Source organism: Pipra filicauda, unplaced genomic scaffold (assembly GCF_003945595.2).
Source record: "Pipra filicauda isolate LSUMZ 115617 unplaced genomic scaffold, ASM394559v2 scaffold996_size40326_pilon, whole genome shotgun sequence".
Classification (NCBI taxonomy): domain Eukaryota; kingdom Metazoa; phylum Chordata; class Aves; order Passeriformes; family Pipridae; genus Pipra; species Pipra filicauda.
This window is the reverse complement of record NW_024105193.1, coordinates 1,864-15,607: the sequence shown is the minus strand read 5'-3', so window position 1 is coordinate 15,607 and position 13,744 is coordinate 1,864. Positions and strand designations below refer to the sequence as shown.

Below are 13,744 nucleotides of genomic sequence, written 5' to 3'. Positions count from 1 at the left end.
GTAGGACCAGCTTGGTCACAGAGCACAGCTGTTTATGTCCTAAAATGCCCCCATATGAGCAGGAGGCAGGAGCAGAGGCACTGTTCACGAGTGCCATTGTTGATTGTCTTCATCAGAGAGCTCCTGAAGTGCTGCTGGGAGGACGGTAATACAGGACCTAGACATCAGGTTAGGGCAGGGGCATAAAAAGGTCACCTGAGAGGTGTAATGCAGGAGTAAATGCAGAGACTTTGTCTGGGTAAGGGATACAAGGAGCCTCCCCAAGGATGACAGGGATAAAACCAGCTGCTGCAAGACGTGATGAAAAAAGCCATCCAAGCAAAGTCATGCCCGAGCTGGATGCCCCAAGTATAAAAGAAGAAACACCTCGGAGTGGAGCAGGAGCCATATGAACTGTGCTGAGCTGGGCAGGAGTGAAACCACCTGTCCTGAGAAGAACTGAGTAAAACTTGATGCCCCATTCCAGGCAGGGGCCAAACCAGGCAGGTCAAGTGTTGTTAAATAACAACCAGCTGCATCCTTGGCGCATGAGAAACACTATCTGCCTGCTGAGCAGAGGTTACACCAGGTGTCCAGAGGACTGCCTGTTGCTAAACACCTCTGAAACTGTCGGGATAAATAGGACCCTCTAACAAATTGGCTTTTTACTGTTAGAAAGCAAGTGATTACTTTTATTTGCAGCCCTGCGTGTGCATGTGGCTGACAAAAATCCTGCCTCCGTCCTGACAGCAAGACATCGCTTTTCACCTATTTATACAGATTTGGCAAACAAAGAAATTAATGTTCATTGCTTCCAAATTACATCACTCACTCCCTTTCATTAATTAGTATTCTATGTGGTATTGGTTATTAATTTCTCACTTCCTACTGTAATAACTTCATATCTTTAATCTTTTTTGTATATTTTCCCTCCCCTAGGGATTTTCTGACACAAATGCTGAGCCTTTGTTAGTCTTCTTCTTTAGCTGCTGGTTTCTGCAGAAGGTCCTTGTAGTCCATAAATCTTGTGTTCCAGATCTCCTCCTTCAACAGGACATCTTTCTCTGACAGGCTTTCTCCACTGAAGCATAACAGGGTTAACTTCAACAAAACTTACAGTTTTAGGACTTTTCCCAGGCTGTGTTCTCCCAAAGGAGCTTATGACAATTTTTACTCCATGCTGGCTAAAGTTGATTTAAGGCTGAACGCACCGCCTATGATGTGTGTTAAAAACAACTAATCAAAAAGTTAATTAGGAACACTAAAAAAATTAGAAAAGTTTGATGATTTCCAACAAGCCCAAAACAACATAGGCCAAGTGCAGCAGGGACAAAACTGTCTCTATCCATTGATGCCAGGAAAAGGCAACAGTAGTAAAACTCAACAGCCACAGGTGCTATTAAGCCGGTATTTGTTTATTTCGGCGCCGGACGTGCAGGGGACAGCTCCGCCTAACACGCGCGTGCCCTCACCATCCAGAGTGGGAGTCTGGCTAAAGTTGCGGCTGATCAAAACCTAACCAAGCCTAGCGGCAGGAGTAAATGTGAAGCTGCTAAAAAGCCATCCAGGAACGTTTTCAGAGCTTGAGGACAAGACAGCAGCTGGGCGGGGGCCAGCAGCCAGCCAAGGTCCTCCCAGCGCAGCCTCTGAAGGGTTCCTTTGGCAGTCCCAGTTCAGGGTCAGCCCATGGTTGTACCCTGGGGGCAGATGAAATTAATTGGAAAGGAACCCATAAGAGTCCAGGTGCTTTGCTAAGAGTCTCACTGATAGAAGTGGCAGTGAAACCCTCAGCGTCTTGGGGGCCAGAAAAGCTGTGACCTGGCTCAGTTACAGCCCTGAGCAGGCTTTTACTCCTCAGGCCGTGTGGCTCAGGGAAGGTGTGGGAGCTCTGTCAGAGGATGACTAGCCCTTTGCCACCAGCACGGGGGGAGGTCCAGTGGCTTCCACCTGGCGGACGTGCCATGTGGGTTCCTGTGCCCAAGAACCATGTGGTTCCATGTGGTTCCATGTGGTTCCATGTGACCCCATGTCACAAAGGGGCAGAGATGTGGCACCCATCCGGTATCCTGAGGAGCGCGCCAACGAAAATCAGTTGGACAGAGTTGGCCTTCGGGATAACTCAGCTCCTTCCTTTGCTACTTGTGTGCCTGCCTTTTTTGGATGGTTTATTGGTTACTGACCATTTCTCCTCAACTTTCCTCCTCTTTCAAAGGTAATGCTTTGACTTTTGGCACAGATCATAGAGCAGGGTATAGGGGATAAAAGTATAGGCTGATTTATACCTTCCGAGCTGTAGGCTGAGCTGTTACAACTTTTAGAGGCTGGCCAGGTATGACCTAGGCTAGAATTCCAGTTTGCTGATTCTTGGTTTTTTTTTCCATAGCCTAGGATAGGTAAGCAGGGAGGTGACTGTAGTCTGAGGGGATGGGCTCAGCCCACCTTGATTGCTGTGGGAGGGAGGGAGGCAGAAAAAGGAGAGCAGCAAAGGCAGCAGTTAAAGTAGTGGCTGAAAGACGGTCACTCCTAGGAGGTGGGAAAGCCAGAGGGCTCTGTTGCTGAAGCAGTGTCAGGAGAGCAGCAGGGCCTCTTCAGAGAAGGTACCGTACATTGGAGCATTTCAAAAGGGCCTTTGAACCCGCTGTGAGTTGGTGCCCCGCGCCTGATCATAAGGGCGTGAGCTGCAGCTCAGCAGCAGTTCCGAGCACCACTGAAAGACTTGGTGGGGGATGCCGTTCTGCGTTTCTTTAGAGTTTTGATACTTTCGGTGAGCTACAGTAATTTCTTTGCAACTAGGGGACGGGATTGGTGCTGTTCTCTTTCTGGAGAGAAAGACATCCTTGGTCATCTAAAGCATTGCACTCTCTTCCTGAGAGAGGCAATGGCCACAGCAGGGAACGACTCCTGTGAGTAATAGCTTCACCAGCAGGTTTGGACTTTGTGAACTGCCACAGGCAACTGACATGGCTGGTGGTCAAATCCCAGAATGATGTGCTCACAACCTAGAGTGATCTCTGGGATGTTTCCTGAGAGCAGTCCAACTGACCCCCGCGTTTACAATTAGACCCAGGAAAACACCTTTTGTCGCTCCTCTGACACTAGGTACAAGACTTTGAAAGCTGCCATTGCTCGTAGAGAGGTCTGCCATCCTTTGGGTTACCTTCCGTGCTCAGTATTTACTTGTTTTCAACAAGTTACAATCAGGAAAAGGGATGGCTTCACTGATAATCCAGTCTAGAACTCTACTGAGAAAGGAAGGTAGCCTGCGGCCCAGAAATCAGATGGTGGGTTTGTTGGACTCTCAGCAACGTAAACAGGGGAATGGATTTTTCCAAAACAGTAAATTTAAATGGCACTGTTTAAGCTTCCCCTGATGTTGTTGGGTTGGCAGTTGAAGCAGATGGTCCTGAGCGCTCCTGTAGAGACCTCACTGTTTAAATATGCCTTTGTGCCTCATTTCATCTCTTTCCAAATGGAATTTCCCTGCAGTCATTGCCGAGGGAATGACTCCGCCACAAAGGATCCTCTTTCCCCCGGAGAAGATTTGCATGGTCTGGCAGCAAAGACAGAGTGCTGGAGCAGGGCTCCGCAATGTGGGCAACACATGCTTCCTTAATGCTGTCCTGCAATGCCTGACATACACCCCGCCGCTGGCCAACTATCTGCTCTCCCGCGAGCACAGCCAGGCCTGTGAGTACTCTTAGGGACATCTCCCTGTGAATCTGTTAATCAAATCCCAAGGATTCCCAGAACCTGAAATTTGATTTAGGAGAAAAGCAGCCCTTTGTCAGCCCCAGAACTTGTGTTCTTTGTACACTCAGGAGCCACCTGTCCTGTCCAGCTGTCTTATTCTTCATGAAGGCACATCTTTCTAGCTCTGGGTCTCTCTTCCTGCAAGTTAAAACCTCAGTTTAGCATTCCTCTGAAGAACATTTTCTATGCACTAAAACGTGCCGTGCTTGTTGAAACACTGGGAGGAGTGGCATATTGCACTGGAGTGGGAGTGGAAGAAGAGGAGTATTCCACCACGAGGGATATTTTGCTAACCAGAGGACCTTCTCTCCCTCCCTCCTCAGGTCGCCAACAAGGCTTCTGCATGATGTGCATCATGGAAGCGCATGTTAACAAGGTCCTGCGTTCAGTCAGTGCCATCCTGCCTTTGGCTGTTCTCAGGGCTTTCAGATGTATGTGATTTCAGGTTCTTTGACAGGTTTTCTTCCCTTCCTGTAGGAGACAACTACTAACTTCCTGTTTCTTAGTCATAGGAGAACATTTTCAGCTTGGCAGGGAGGAAGATGCCCATGACTTCTTATGCTGTACTGTCAATGCCATGCAGAGAGCTTGTCTGAGTGCAAGCAACGAGTAAGCACAAGCAAGTTACCTTTACAAAGTTCTGAGCCCTTTGGACTCCTTGATGTGGCCTCATCAAGGAAAACCTCCAGCCGGGGCTTGGAGGAAGTAATGCTCTGTCTTACTACTTGTTTCCAGCTTGGACATATCATCTCAATCTACTACCATTGTCCATCAAATATTTGGAGGCTTTCTGAGATCCAGAGGTATGTTTCTACAACAGCTGCTCTCCTTGGCACTGCCTGTGCCCTTCTGTCTGCCTGTGCCCAACAGCTGGCCCTGGGACTAGCAGGACAGGTACAAGGAGCACAAAGCAGGACCATCGTTCAGCTCACCATTGCTCGGCATTTTGATTTTTCCTTCCAGTCATCTGCTTCAGCTGCAAAGCCATTTCTGATTCCTATGAGGCCTTCCTGGATGTCCCCTTGGATATCAAAGTAAGAGGTTTTGCAGTTGTGCTTCAAGACATGGCAAGGCTTTTCAGAGTCAACCCATTTGTCCTGAAAGCATAGACTGTGAACACCAGAGGTCTTGGTCGTGGATGGGAAGGGGAACGGATGTTGTCCTCCTGCAGAGGCCATGGCACTGGTCTCTCTGTAGGTGCTGGCTTGAAGCTGGACAAGCACCCATTATGCGCTCTGCACCCTTGACATATCCTCATCCTTCTTTCCTTTGCCCTCCTTCAACACCTGTCTGGCTTCCAGGCTGATGGGTTGGATTGTTTTCACTACTGATGACCCTACATAATAACATCAGTAGCTCAATGGCAGGTGAGAGAGAGAGGGAGCTCTTGATTGCCCCTGAGAACCTCTGGGACAGGGGAAATGTTCAGCACCACACTCTCTTTCTGGCTCCTTCTGGATACAGCTTGCAGATTCATGGCGGGTCTCCTCAGCATCAGCTACAGGGGTTTTCTTGTCAGCTCCTGGAAAATGTTTGGGCCAGGGCATTTGCTGTAGCTCAGTGCACCGATTTCTCAATTCTCCAGGCAGCCTCATCCCTCCCTGCAGCTCTGGAGGACTTTGTAACACCTGAGCACCTGGATGGTGAAAACTGCTTTCAATGTAGCAAGTAAGATGATTCCTAACAACATATTAACACTAGACTCTGTGGGAGGGGGCTACAAGTCACTGAGCAGAAGTCATCTTCTCGTGGAAGTTTACTGCACACTGATGAGACACAGTTTCGTTTGTCTGGTTTTTTGGGGGAGGGGGGTTGGGGTTTTTTCTTTGTTTGTTTGTTTGTTTGTTTTAAATATGGCAGCGAATTGCCTTAAAATAGCATAAGGATGCACGAGACAAGAAAGGTTGTCTGACTGCCTTGGTGGAAGATAGGGTGCATTTCAGCGCTGTGCTCTGGGCTTGGTTTCAAGGTGTGAGAAGAATGTTGCCGCCACGAAGAGGTTCACTGTCCACTGTGCACCCAAGGTTCTCACTGTGTGTCTGAAGAGGTTTGACTGCTTCACTGCTGGGAAGATCAGCAAGGTGTGTACACTATTGGTGTGCAGCTTTCTCTTCAAGAAGCAGATTTCCTAAAGCAGTATGCTTGTCACAAGCTGCTTGTGTTGGGTTTTTTGTGGTCCCTTCTGGGGAGTGGAAAGTTCCTGTGGGAAGACAGGCAAGCACTGTGCTCTGATAGGGCTGCTTTGACTGAGAAGGGTTTCCTGCCACCCAAACGATTTTATGTTGCTTTATGGAAAACCAAGTGCCCATGAGCCCCCGAGATGTATTGATACACCTGGACTGGCCCCTGCACTTGGTAGGCTATTTCATGTCCCAGACCAGGGTCATTTCTGAGCCCTCTTGGTCTCTCCATAGGTTGTAGAGTATCTGGAGTACTTGGATCTTCGCCCATACATGTCTCAGGCAGATGGAGAACCACTCCTCTACTCCTTATATGCTGTCCTGGTGCACAGTGGTGTCAGCTGTCATGGAGGACACTATTTCTGCTACACAAAGGTAAAAGAGCAACTTCCTTCCCATTGGGGAAAAATGTGTGCTGGGGAAGATAAACTTTCCTGTCAGTGTTACTGACAGCCAAAGTTTTGGGGCAGAAGGCCTCCTTAGTGGCTGGACTGCATTTGTTTTGGCATGCTCTCGGTTTGGCAGTTTCCTACCCGTGTTTTTGGAGAGAAACCATGGAGAGATCCTTGCCTTTTTTTTACAGGCCAGCAATGGATTGTGGTACCGGATGGACGATGAATCTGTGCAGCTGCGTTCCATTGACACAGTTCTCAGGCAGCAAGCCTACCTGCTGTTCTATGCCAGGTAATAACCAGGATTCAAATATCTTCAGAATACATTTCCTTTTCCTCATTTGCACTTGTGCTTCTCACCTTCCTGAGTGTTTTTCTCATCAAATGAAATTTGCTGTCAAATCTGAACTACTCCGTGTCTGTCCTTTACTGGGCTTCAGGTTGCGGCCCGGATGGAATCGGCTACTTGCCTGGTCTCTGATGTTGACTCTTGTAGATAAGAGGACTTAAAGAGGACCTCCAGGAAAGATGGGGAGGCACCATTTGTCAGGGAATGTAGTGACAGGATGAAGGCTATCAGTTTCCAGCTAACAGAGGGCAGGTTTACACTAGATATTGGGAAGGAATTCTTTGCTGTAAGGGTGCTGAGACACTGGCACAGGTTACCACAGCATCTGTGGGGGCCCCATCCCTGGAAGTGTTCAAGGCCAGGTTGGACAGGGCTTGGAGAAACCTTGGAATAGTGGAGGGTGTTCCTGCCCACCACAGCGGGGTGGAACAAGATAAAGGTCCCTTGCAACCCAAACAAGTCTGTGAATTTATGAAATGGAGGCTGTGGGAGGTATAGAGATGAGGTTTTTGTTGGGACAGAGGCAAACTTGGTGGGAAGACCCTAGCTGAGTTTCCCATTAGTGTCCTTGGTTAAGTCTTCTCTCTGTCATAGAAGCCTCTCTGAGAAAATGACTGACCCCCAGAGGAGGTTGCAACAACAGCTCTAAACTGAGATCGCTCTTTTGTTTTTCTCCAGATGCTCTGATCTGAGAATTGGAGAAAGGGCTTCTTCCTCCCTGGCACCATCACATGCCCCTTCCTTCCTCAGTCAGTGTGTGGCCAGCAGCAAGCAGGCGGGCTCTGTTGGACCACAGGGTCTGACTGGTAGGACTAAGGTAACTTTGGGGTCATGGGTCAGGGCATCAGAGGAATAGTGGATTTCTTTCGGGGATCTCAGCATTTCTCTTTTGCCCCTCACACACCGCACCTTTCTTCACAGCCACAACGCTGCTCCCTCTCCAAGCATCCCACCTGGATCCATCCCTTTGGTGCGCCTCTGGCCTTTTGGTCTTAGTAGCCCTCCAAAAGAGCCTTTTGGAGGCCCCAACCTGTCCTGTCCCAGAACTTGTAGGGGTTCCCCACTGCTCTGATCCTTTCAGGAGAAAAGGGCAGGAACTCTCCACAGCTCTCTTTGCAGGGCATGAAGGACACTGGCAGGGAGCGGTCCCGGAGCAGATTCCCTCTGTGGGGCAGGGATCTGCGCAGCTGCTCTGGGGACACCACAGACTATGACGACGCTTCAGAGAGAAGAACTGGTCCTCCAAGTGGTGACCGTGGTCCTAGGGATAGCACAGCTGCAAGGCCTTCCAAGAGGATCTGCCGGTGGGCTCCCGCTGCCAGGGCTGCTCAGGAGCAAACCTTGCTGAGGCAGAGGGAGCCAAGCAGATCTGTGCGGGGAACTTACAACCTTGGCAGCCGGTTTGTGCAGTACACAGACTATGACCGCTCACTGCGGAAGAGAAAGAGGGAGAGAACAAGTCCTCCACGTTGTGAGCAAGTCTTAGTGAATCCTGCAGTTCCAGGGCCCTCCAAAGCCAGCTCCAAGCAGGCTCTCATGCTCCGGGCTGCTCGGGAGCAAACCCGACAGAGGCAGAGAGAGCAGAGAAGATCAACAGGGCGGGGCTATGATTGCCACAGCCAGGTTGTGCAGCACACAGACTACCGCCCTTCAGAGAAGAAGAGGAGGGTTTCCACGCCCCAGAGATTCACGTCAGACAAGCATTCAGGGCACTCTGGCAATGATGGCGTTGGATTATGGCCCTGGCTCAAGCAGAACGGAAGACTAGCACTGCGTTTATTAGCCAAGGCATCCTTGTTTTCAACACGCCTTCTCAGAACTGAGTGAATGATTTAGCTAAGAAGATGATAGTTACAATAATATAGAAATATCATTAGAAATATAGAAATATAGAATATATATATAGAAATATAGAGAGAAATATAGAAATAGAGAACTATCGTTCAAACTCTACTATAGCCCTAGACGAGCAGTAAATTCCTTCTAGACTACCTCTCCATTTGCTTCTTCAGCAATAGATAGTAATGTTATAAGAAATATTATTAAAATAATAAAATAAGAAATACTAAAATACTGTAATCAGAATTATTTATTCCACGTTGTAGACAATTATAGCTACAAACGTCTCAGCCTCGGCCATATCAATCAACATAACTGGTCTACTCTGGCCTCCAATCGGGAGGCCTGGAGACACACCATCTCTAACGCTGCTGTTTCCTTTGAGAACGCACGCAGAATCCCTCTCGAGGAGAAAAGACAAGGGAGAAAGAATCATGTCTTGCAGAATATACCACCTAGGGAGTCTTTCTGCTGTGCCTTTTGCAATCGGATATGTCTATCTCGCATTGGCCTCCTAAGCCACCAGCGTGCCTGTAACAAATGTGGATGGAGCCTTCTTAAATCTTCGTTCGAGAAGCCCAGCCACGATGATGTGTTTAAGACGGGTGTTCCATAATTTAGTGTTCTCACTGAAACCATGCAAATCGTGCGCCACTCGCTCACTTCCCACTCCTCCTTTCCTTCCCACTCCCCCTCCATCCTGAGGCAGGCTGGACGGGAGAATTGGAGGCACAAAAGGTAAAGATGGCAGGCTGAGATAAGAACAACTTACTGGAAAGGGCAATGAAATAAGAAAACAGTACAGCAACAGAACAGTAACAGAAACAATACTAATAACCGAGTGTCCAAGGGAGGCAAATGACTCACACAGGATTGCTCACCAGTTGGTGCCCAACTTTGCCACCACGCACACAACCTGGAAGAGACCCCTTCCCCCATCCTTGACAAAATGAGGAATAACCTCTATGTCCTGGCTGTGCCCCCTCCTGGATACTGCCCAAATTAACACTGCCCTGACCAGAAGCAGGACAATCACCTTCAGGATCTGCAGCACAGCTTTCGGCTCTGCACCGGAGGCACTGGATCCCTCCAGGCCAGGGAGGGGAGACATCAGAGATGAGCAGACTTTGGAAATCCCTCACCTCTCACTCCGGCCCATTTTTTCTCATTTTATGGGATGGAAGAATACATACCCAACTCCTCCCAGGGTCCTTCTCACTGGAAATCCCCTGAGCTTTGATTCCTTTGCTGACATGCTGCTTCCTCTGGGAAAAGCAGCCAGAAAACCCAAGGCCATTGCTTTGAGTGAAGGTCTTTCTTAGAACTCTTTTCCTGAAGTGCACCCAGGAAGGCTGGGCTGCAGCAGCACATGGCCCCCATGGCTTTGCTACATCTCCTCCAGAACACCTGGAAGCCCTTCTCTCACCATCCAGCCGCTCCCCTGCCCTGTCTTCCCCACCCCACAGGGATGCTGCCGAGGAGTTAACAAACTTCACAGTTCAATCCTGATATCCCACTGCTGACTGGGATGGGGGGAGACCAGGGCCAGTTTTGGCCCCCATCAGCACCAGCTCTTGGGACAGCCAGGCTCTCTCCTGACATGGGGGCTCATCTCTGCAGCTTTGCTGTCCTCCACAGGGCGTTTGCTGAAAAAAATCATCTTCTAGAAAAGATAGATGACACCAGCCCAGGGGTCAGCAGCACCACAGGAGAGCTTGGCAAGATGCCCTGAGGACAGCCAGGCCAGGCAGAGAGAGGTGGAAGGACCACAGGGGCTCTCTGAAGCAGCCCCATTGTACAACATAGACAATGGGGCTAAATAAACAGTGGGCTGAAAGATGAGAGTGCTCTTCCAAGGGAAATTTACAGCTGCTGGACAGGCCTGGGGCTCTTGCTGGAAAGCTTCAGTCTCTGGGCTCCCGGTGCCCAAAGGCATTGCAGATAACTCCTTCTCAAGCAATGGCAGGGAGCAGGGTGGAGAAGTCAAGGATGAGGCAGATCAGAAAGACTGGGGCAGCACAAAGACATCTACAAGGGAGAGAGACAGCATCTGAAAGGCACTCCTTGCTGCCCTATGAGCTGGTGCCGTGGGCTCTACAACTGCTGCCTGCAGTCAGCTTGGAAGCTCTGGCAGTTTTAACAGGAGGTTTGTCTGCAAACAAGATGCAGAGACGTTACGATGATGGATGCGGGTATATTCCTGACCTAGGCTCTCCAGAGGGAGATTCGCTGTCTCCTCATGGGCCATAGAGGCTTTTAGTATGGGATGAACTTCACTTGGTCTCCCCAAGCTCATGTCCAACCTGTTCCATGGCCTCTGACTGCGATCTGCTGTCCACCTAGCTTCATCCCCCCTCACAACCCTGGGGACTCCTTGGAGATGAATGGCTGCTGTGCCAGCACCTACTGCTCCAGGAAGGGAGTGCAAGGTGAAGATGCTACACTCGCAGGTGCAAAGAAGGTTCATTTTGCCATGGGATCCCAGGAGGTCACCATGCACATCGTCAATGGGGTCTGAAAAAAGAAAACTTACAGATGTTGAGGCAGCTGAGCTCATCAAGCACATGTAGAAAAGCTCCTGATTTCAGGATGGCTGGCTCTTTTGAAATGCCCCAGGAAGGAAGATTTGGTCTCAGGCATCATCAGCCCCATTGGCCAGTCTAGACAGAACTGCCTGGACTTGAATCAGAAGTTTGTGGATAAGAGATTTAGCTTCATTTAGCTAGAGATGGGATATCTCTCTCCAGTGAGCCAGCTGCTTGCCATTCCGTTAGTCCCTGACCACAGGCAGCACTGAATCTGGGATCTCTCCCCCTCCAGTTTCTCAGAGTCCCTGGGTAACCCTGAAAGCACTGCTTCAGTATCAGCTTCTGCAAGAGGCCTTCCAAAAAGCAGCTAGGGGATTAGGTGAGGGGAAGAACCAGAAAATCGCACACATTCTTCCCTGGGTTCGTGAAAGACAATAAGAAAGAAATACAAGACCCCCAAAAGCAAGTCCACTTGATGGGAGCGGCAGGTGAGCATCTCTGGTTCAGTAGTGATACGACGCACTCAACTGCAGCTTGCAGACAAGAATCCTGAAACATTCCAGTAGCCAAGATTGCCACCTGATCCCAAGGTCCCCTGTCCTCTGCCCCATGCATTTCCACGGGACCAAAGCACTGACGGCACTGAGTCATAGTGTAGTGGTTTGGACTTTGTTTTCCCCCAGAGGCTAAAGAAAAGTGGTAGACCCCAAGGGGTGGAAACCCTTGGAAATTTTGAAGTTCTGCCCAATGGGCGCTCCTGCAAAAATGTAAACATATCACAACCAGACCGGAAGAGAAGAGTTGTAGTTTGGTTGTTGTAGGAGAGGTGGCCATGTTGTAGAGCCACGAGGAAGGGGCTCTAAGCCCCTTGGGCCCTCTGGGGCCTCCCAGCCCTTGGCTGGGGGGCTGCAGGGACCTGGAACAGCATAAAGCTGGGCTAGGTGCCTGTAGTTATGCCAGGAGATGTTTTCTCCATGGACGCAGAGCAGCAGCCGACGCTGACCAGAGAAACGGTGGCAGAGAGCCAGAGATAAGGACCTGAACCAGAGGAGCAGCAGAAACAACATGCAGCACCGCAGAGAAGACTCCTGGAAAGGGAGGAGAAAGAGAGCCAGCAACTGAGAGACAGAGTTTGGGGTAAGACTGTACCAGATTCCCCAAAACTCCCTTGGAGACCCTCTTGGAGAAGAGGGACATAGACTCCTATTAAGGAGAAAAGTTTTAGACATGCAGCACTGGAGAGAGAGGAGCTAAGAAGCTCAAAAGAGCATCCTGGAGCTGGACTGGGACAGCCAGATGGAATGCAGGGGGAGTTGACCTTGGCTCCCCCCTCGCACTGCTGCCACGGTGGCAGCCTGAGAGACAGGGCACAGAGGCCCTGCAAGAGATACCAGACCGTCACGAAGACCCCCCTGTGTCTCGTGATATGACCGTGGTGAAACGACCTTGTCTGGGGTTACGAAGCCCACGGAAGACCCCTTTGCCTGTGTCAAGGGGGCCGAGGGAGAGTTTGGATACCTCCCATGTGAGTGCTGGCAGAAAGCCAGCTATCAGCTGCTGCATGTGGAGAAGACAGACAGACTGCTGCCTCAGAAGATGCTGCTGCTTAAGGACTGGAAGGGAACTGTCCTTCTTTCCCTCCTGGACTTTTTATTTGGAGGGGAGAAGAGATCTGATCCATTGTAAATACTATATGTCATGGTAGAGATAGTTTGTGATCGTGTGTATAATGTGATATGGTATTTATTTGTATAGTCATTGTAATATATTCCCTTTCCCCCACTTTGAGTCTGGTGTGTTTTGTCTGAAAAAACCCATCTCACATTAGGTTGAGATGTGGGAGGGGGGATGGAGCTAGGGAATTGGATTTTGGGACTATCTCAAACCATGACACCCACACAAAAGAACCAACCAGCAGATCCACCTTCCAAACTGAAGACCCTCCAAAGGCTGTGGGGGGGTGTGGGGTTTTTTTAACTCTCTCCTCAGAAAGGGGAGGCACTGCCTGGAGGATGCCACTTGTCCCTGCATGGTCCCAGTTGCTCCCAGTATGATCCCATTATGAGTCCAGTCACCTCCAATGATCCCAGTAAATTCCAGACACTTCCAGTGGATTCAATGAATCCAGTTTAATCCCAGTCATCCCCAGTATGGTTGCAGTCCCTCTCCCATACTCCCAGTATTATTGCAGTCATTCCCAGTCTGGTCCAAGTATGAGCCCAGCAGGGGCCCAGCTGCTCCCACTCTGATCCCAGTTGCCCCCAGTGTGGTTGCTCCAGGATGGATCAGGAATGGGGACCCCTCTGTGCCCCCCCCTTGTGTCACCCTGTTCTGGGAGAGCTTTGGGGGGACATCTGCACCCCAACACGGCATCCAGCGCATCCCAAAGTGTGCAGGACCCCCTTAAACCACCCCACAGCCCCCAAGGAACCTCCAAACCCACTCAGAGTCCACCCAGAACTCCACCTAACCCTTTTCTGGGGGGACTTTCATGGACTCTGGTGTTACTGGGAGCCTCCCCTGGCTGCACGTGAGGAGCTCTTGGGTGAGAGGGGGTGTTGGGAAGGGGGGAGTCGGTGAATCAGAGGGGATAAAAGGGGTGGTGGGACCCCAACACTGAATGGGAGAGGAGTGGGACCCCCCAAAAGTGGAGAGGGAGGGAGGCTGAGACTTGGGGGATGATGGGAAAGGGGTGGGTGAGGTCAGAAGAGGGGGAAAAAGGGGAGG

At 50.1% G+C, this 13,744-nt stretch overlaps 1 protein-coding gene across 3 annotated transcripts; it reads left to right on the top strand.

The window, feature by feature from the left end:
* Nucleotides 1-2,065: 2,065 nt before the first annotated feature.
* LOC114001410 (ubiquitin carboxyl-terminal hydrolase 42-like) lies at nt 2,066-8,575 on the top strand. Of its 3 annotated transcripts, XM_039378088.1 has the most exons (13): nt 2,096-2,191; nt 2,773-2,882; nt 3,466-3,666; nt 4,053-4,160; nt 4,236-4,338; nt 4,465-4,532; nt 4,693-4,763; nt 5,315-5,397; nt 5,699-5,810; nt 6,144-6,284; nt 6,493-6,593; nt 7,329-7,467; nt 7,770-8,575. In XM_039378088.1, the coding sequence occupies exons 2-13, from the start codon at nt 2,858-2,860 to the stop codon at nt 8,475-8,477; spliced, it is 1,860 nt and encodes a 619-aa protein (XP_039234022.1). In that variant the 5' UTR covers nt 2,096-2,191; nt 2,773-2,857; the 3' UTR covers nt 8,478-8,575. The 3 variants fall into 3 exon arrangements, with proteins under 3 accessions (XP_039234023.1, XP_039234022.1, XP_039234024.1); XM_039378089.1 differs by lacking the exon at nt 2,773-2,882 and having other exon boundaries at nt 2,066-2,191; XM_039378090.1 differs by lacking the exon at nt 2,096-2,191 and having other exon boundaries at nt 2,676-2,882.
* Nucleotides 8,576-13,744: the final 5,169 nt, after the last annotated feature.

Bases quoted from the DNA above. Each gene is read 5' to 3' on its own strand.
- LOC114001410 (XM_039378089.1), top strand. From the start codon at position 2,140: ATGGTTTATTGGTTACTGACCATTTCTCCTCAACTTTCCTCCTCTTTC. The intron at 3,667-4,052 runs GTGAGTACTCTT...CTCCCTCCTCAG, and splicing joins CCGCGAGCACAGCCAGGCCT to GTCGCCAACAAGGCTTCTGC. The intron at 6,285-6,492 runs GTAAAAGAGCAA...TTTTTTTTACAG, and splicing joins ACTATTTCTGCTACACAAAG to GCCAGCAATGGATTGTGGTA.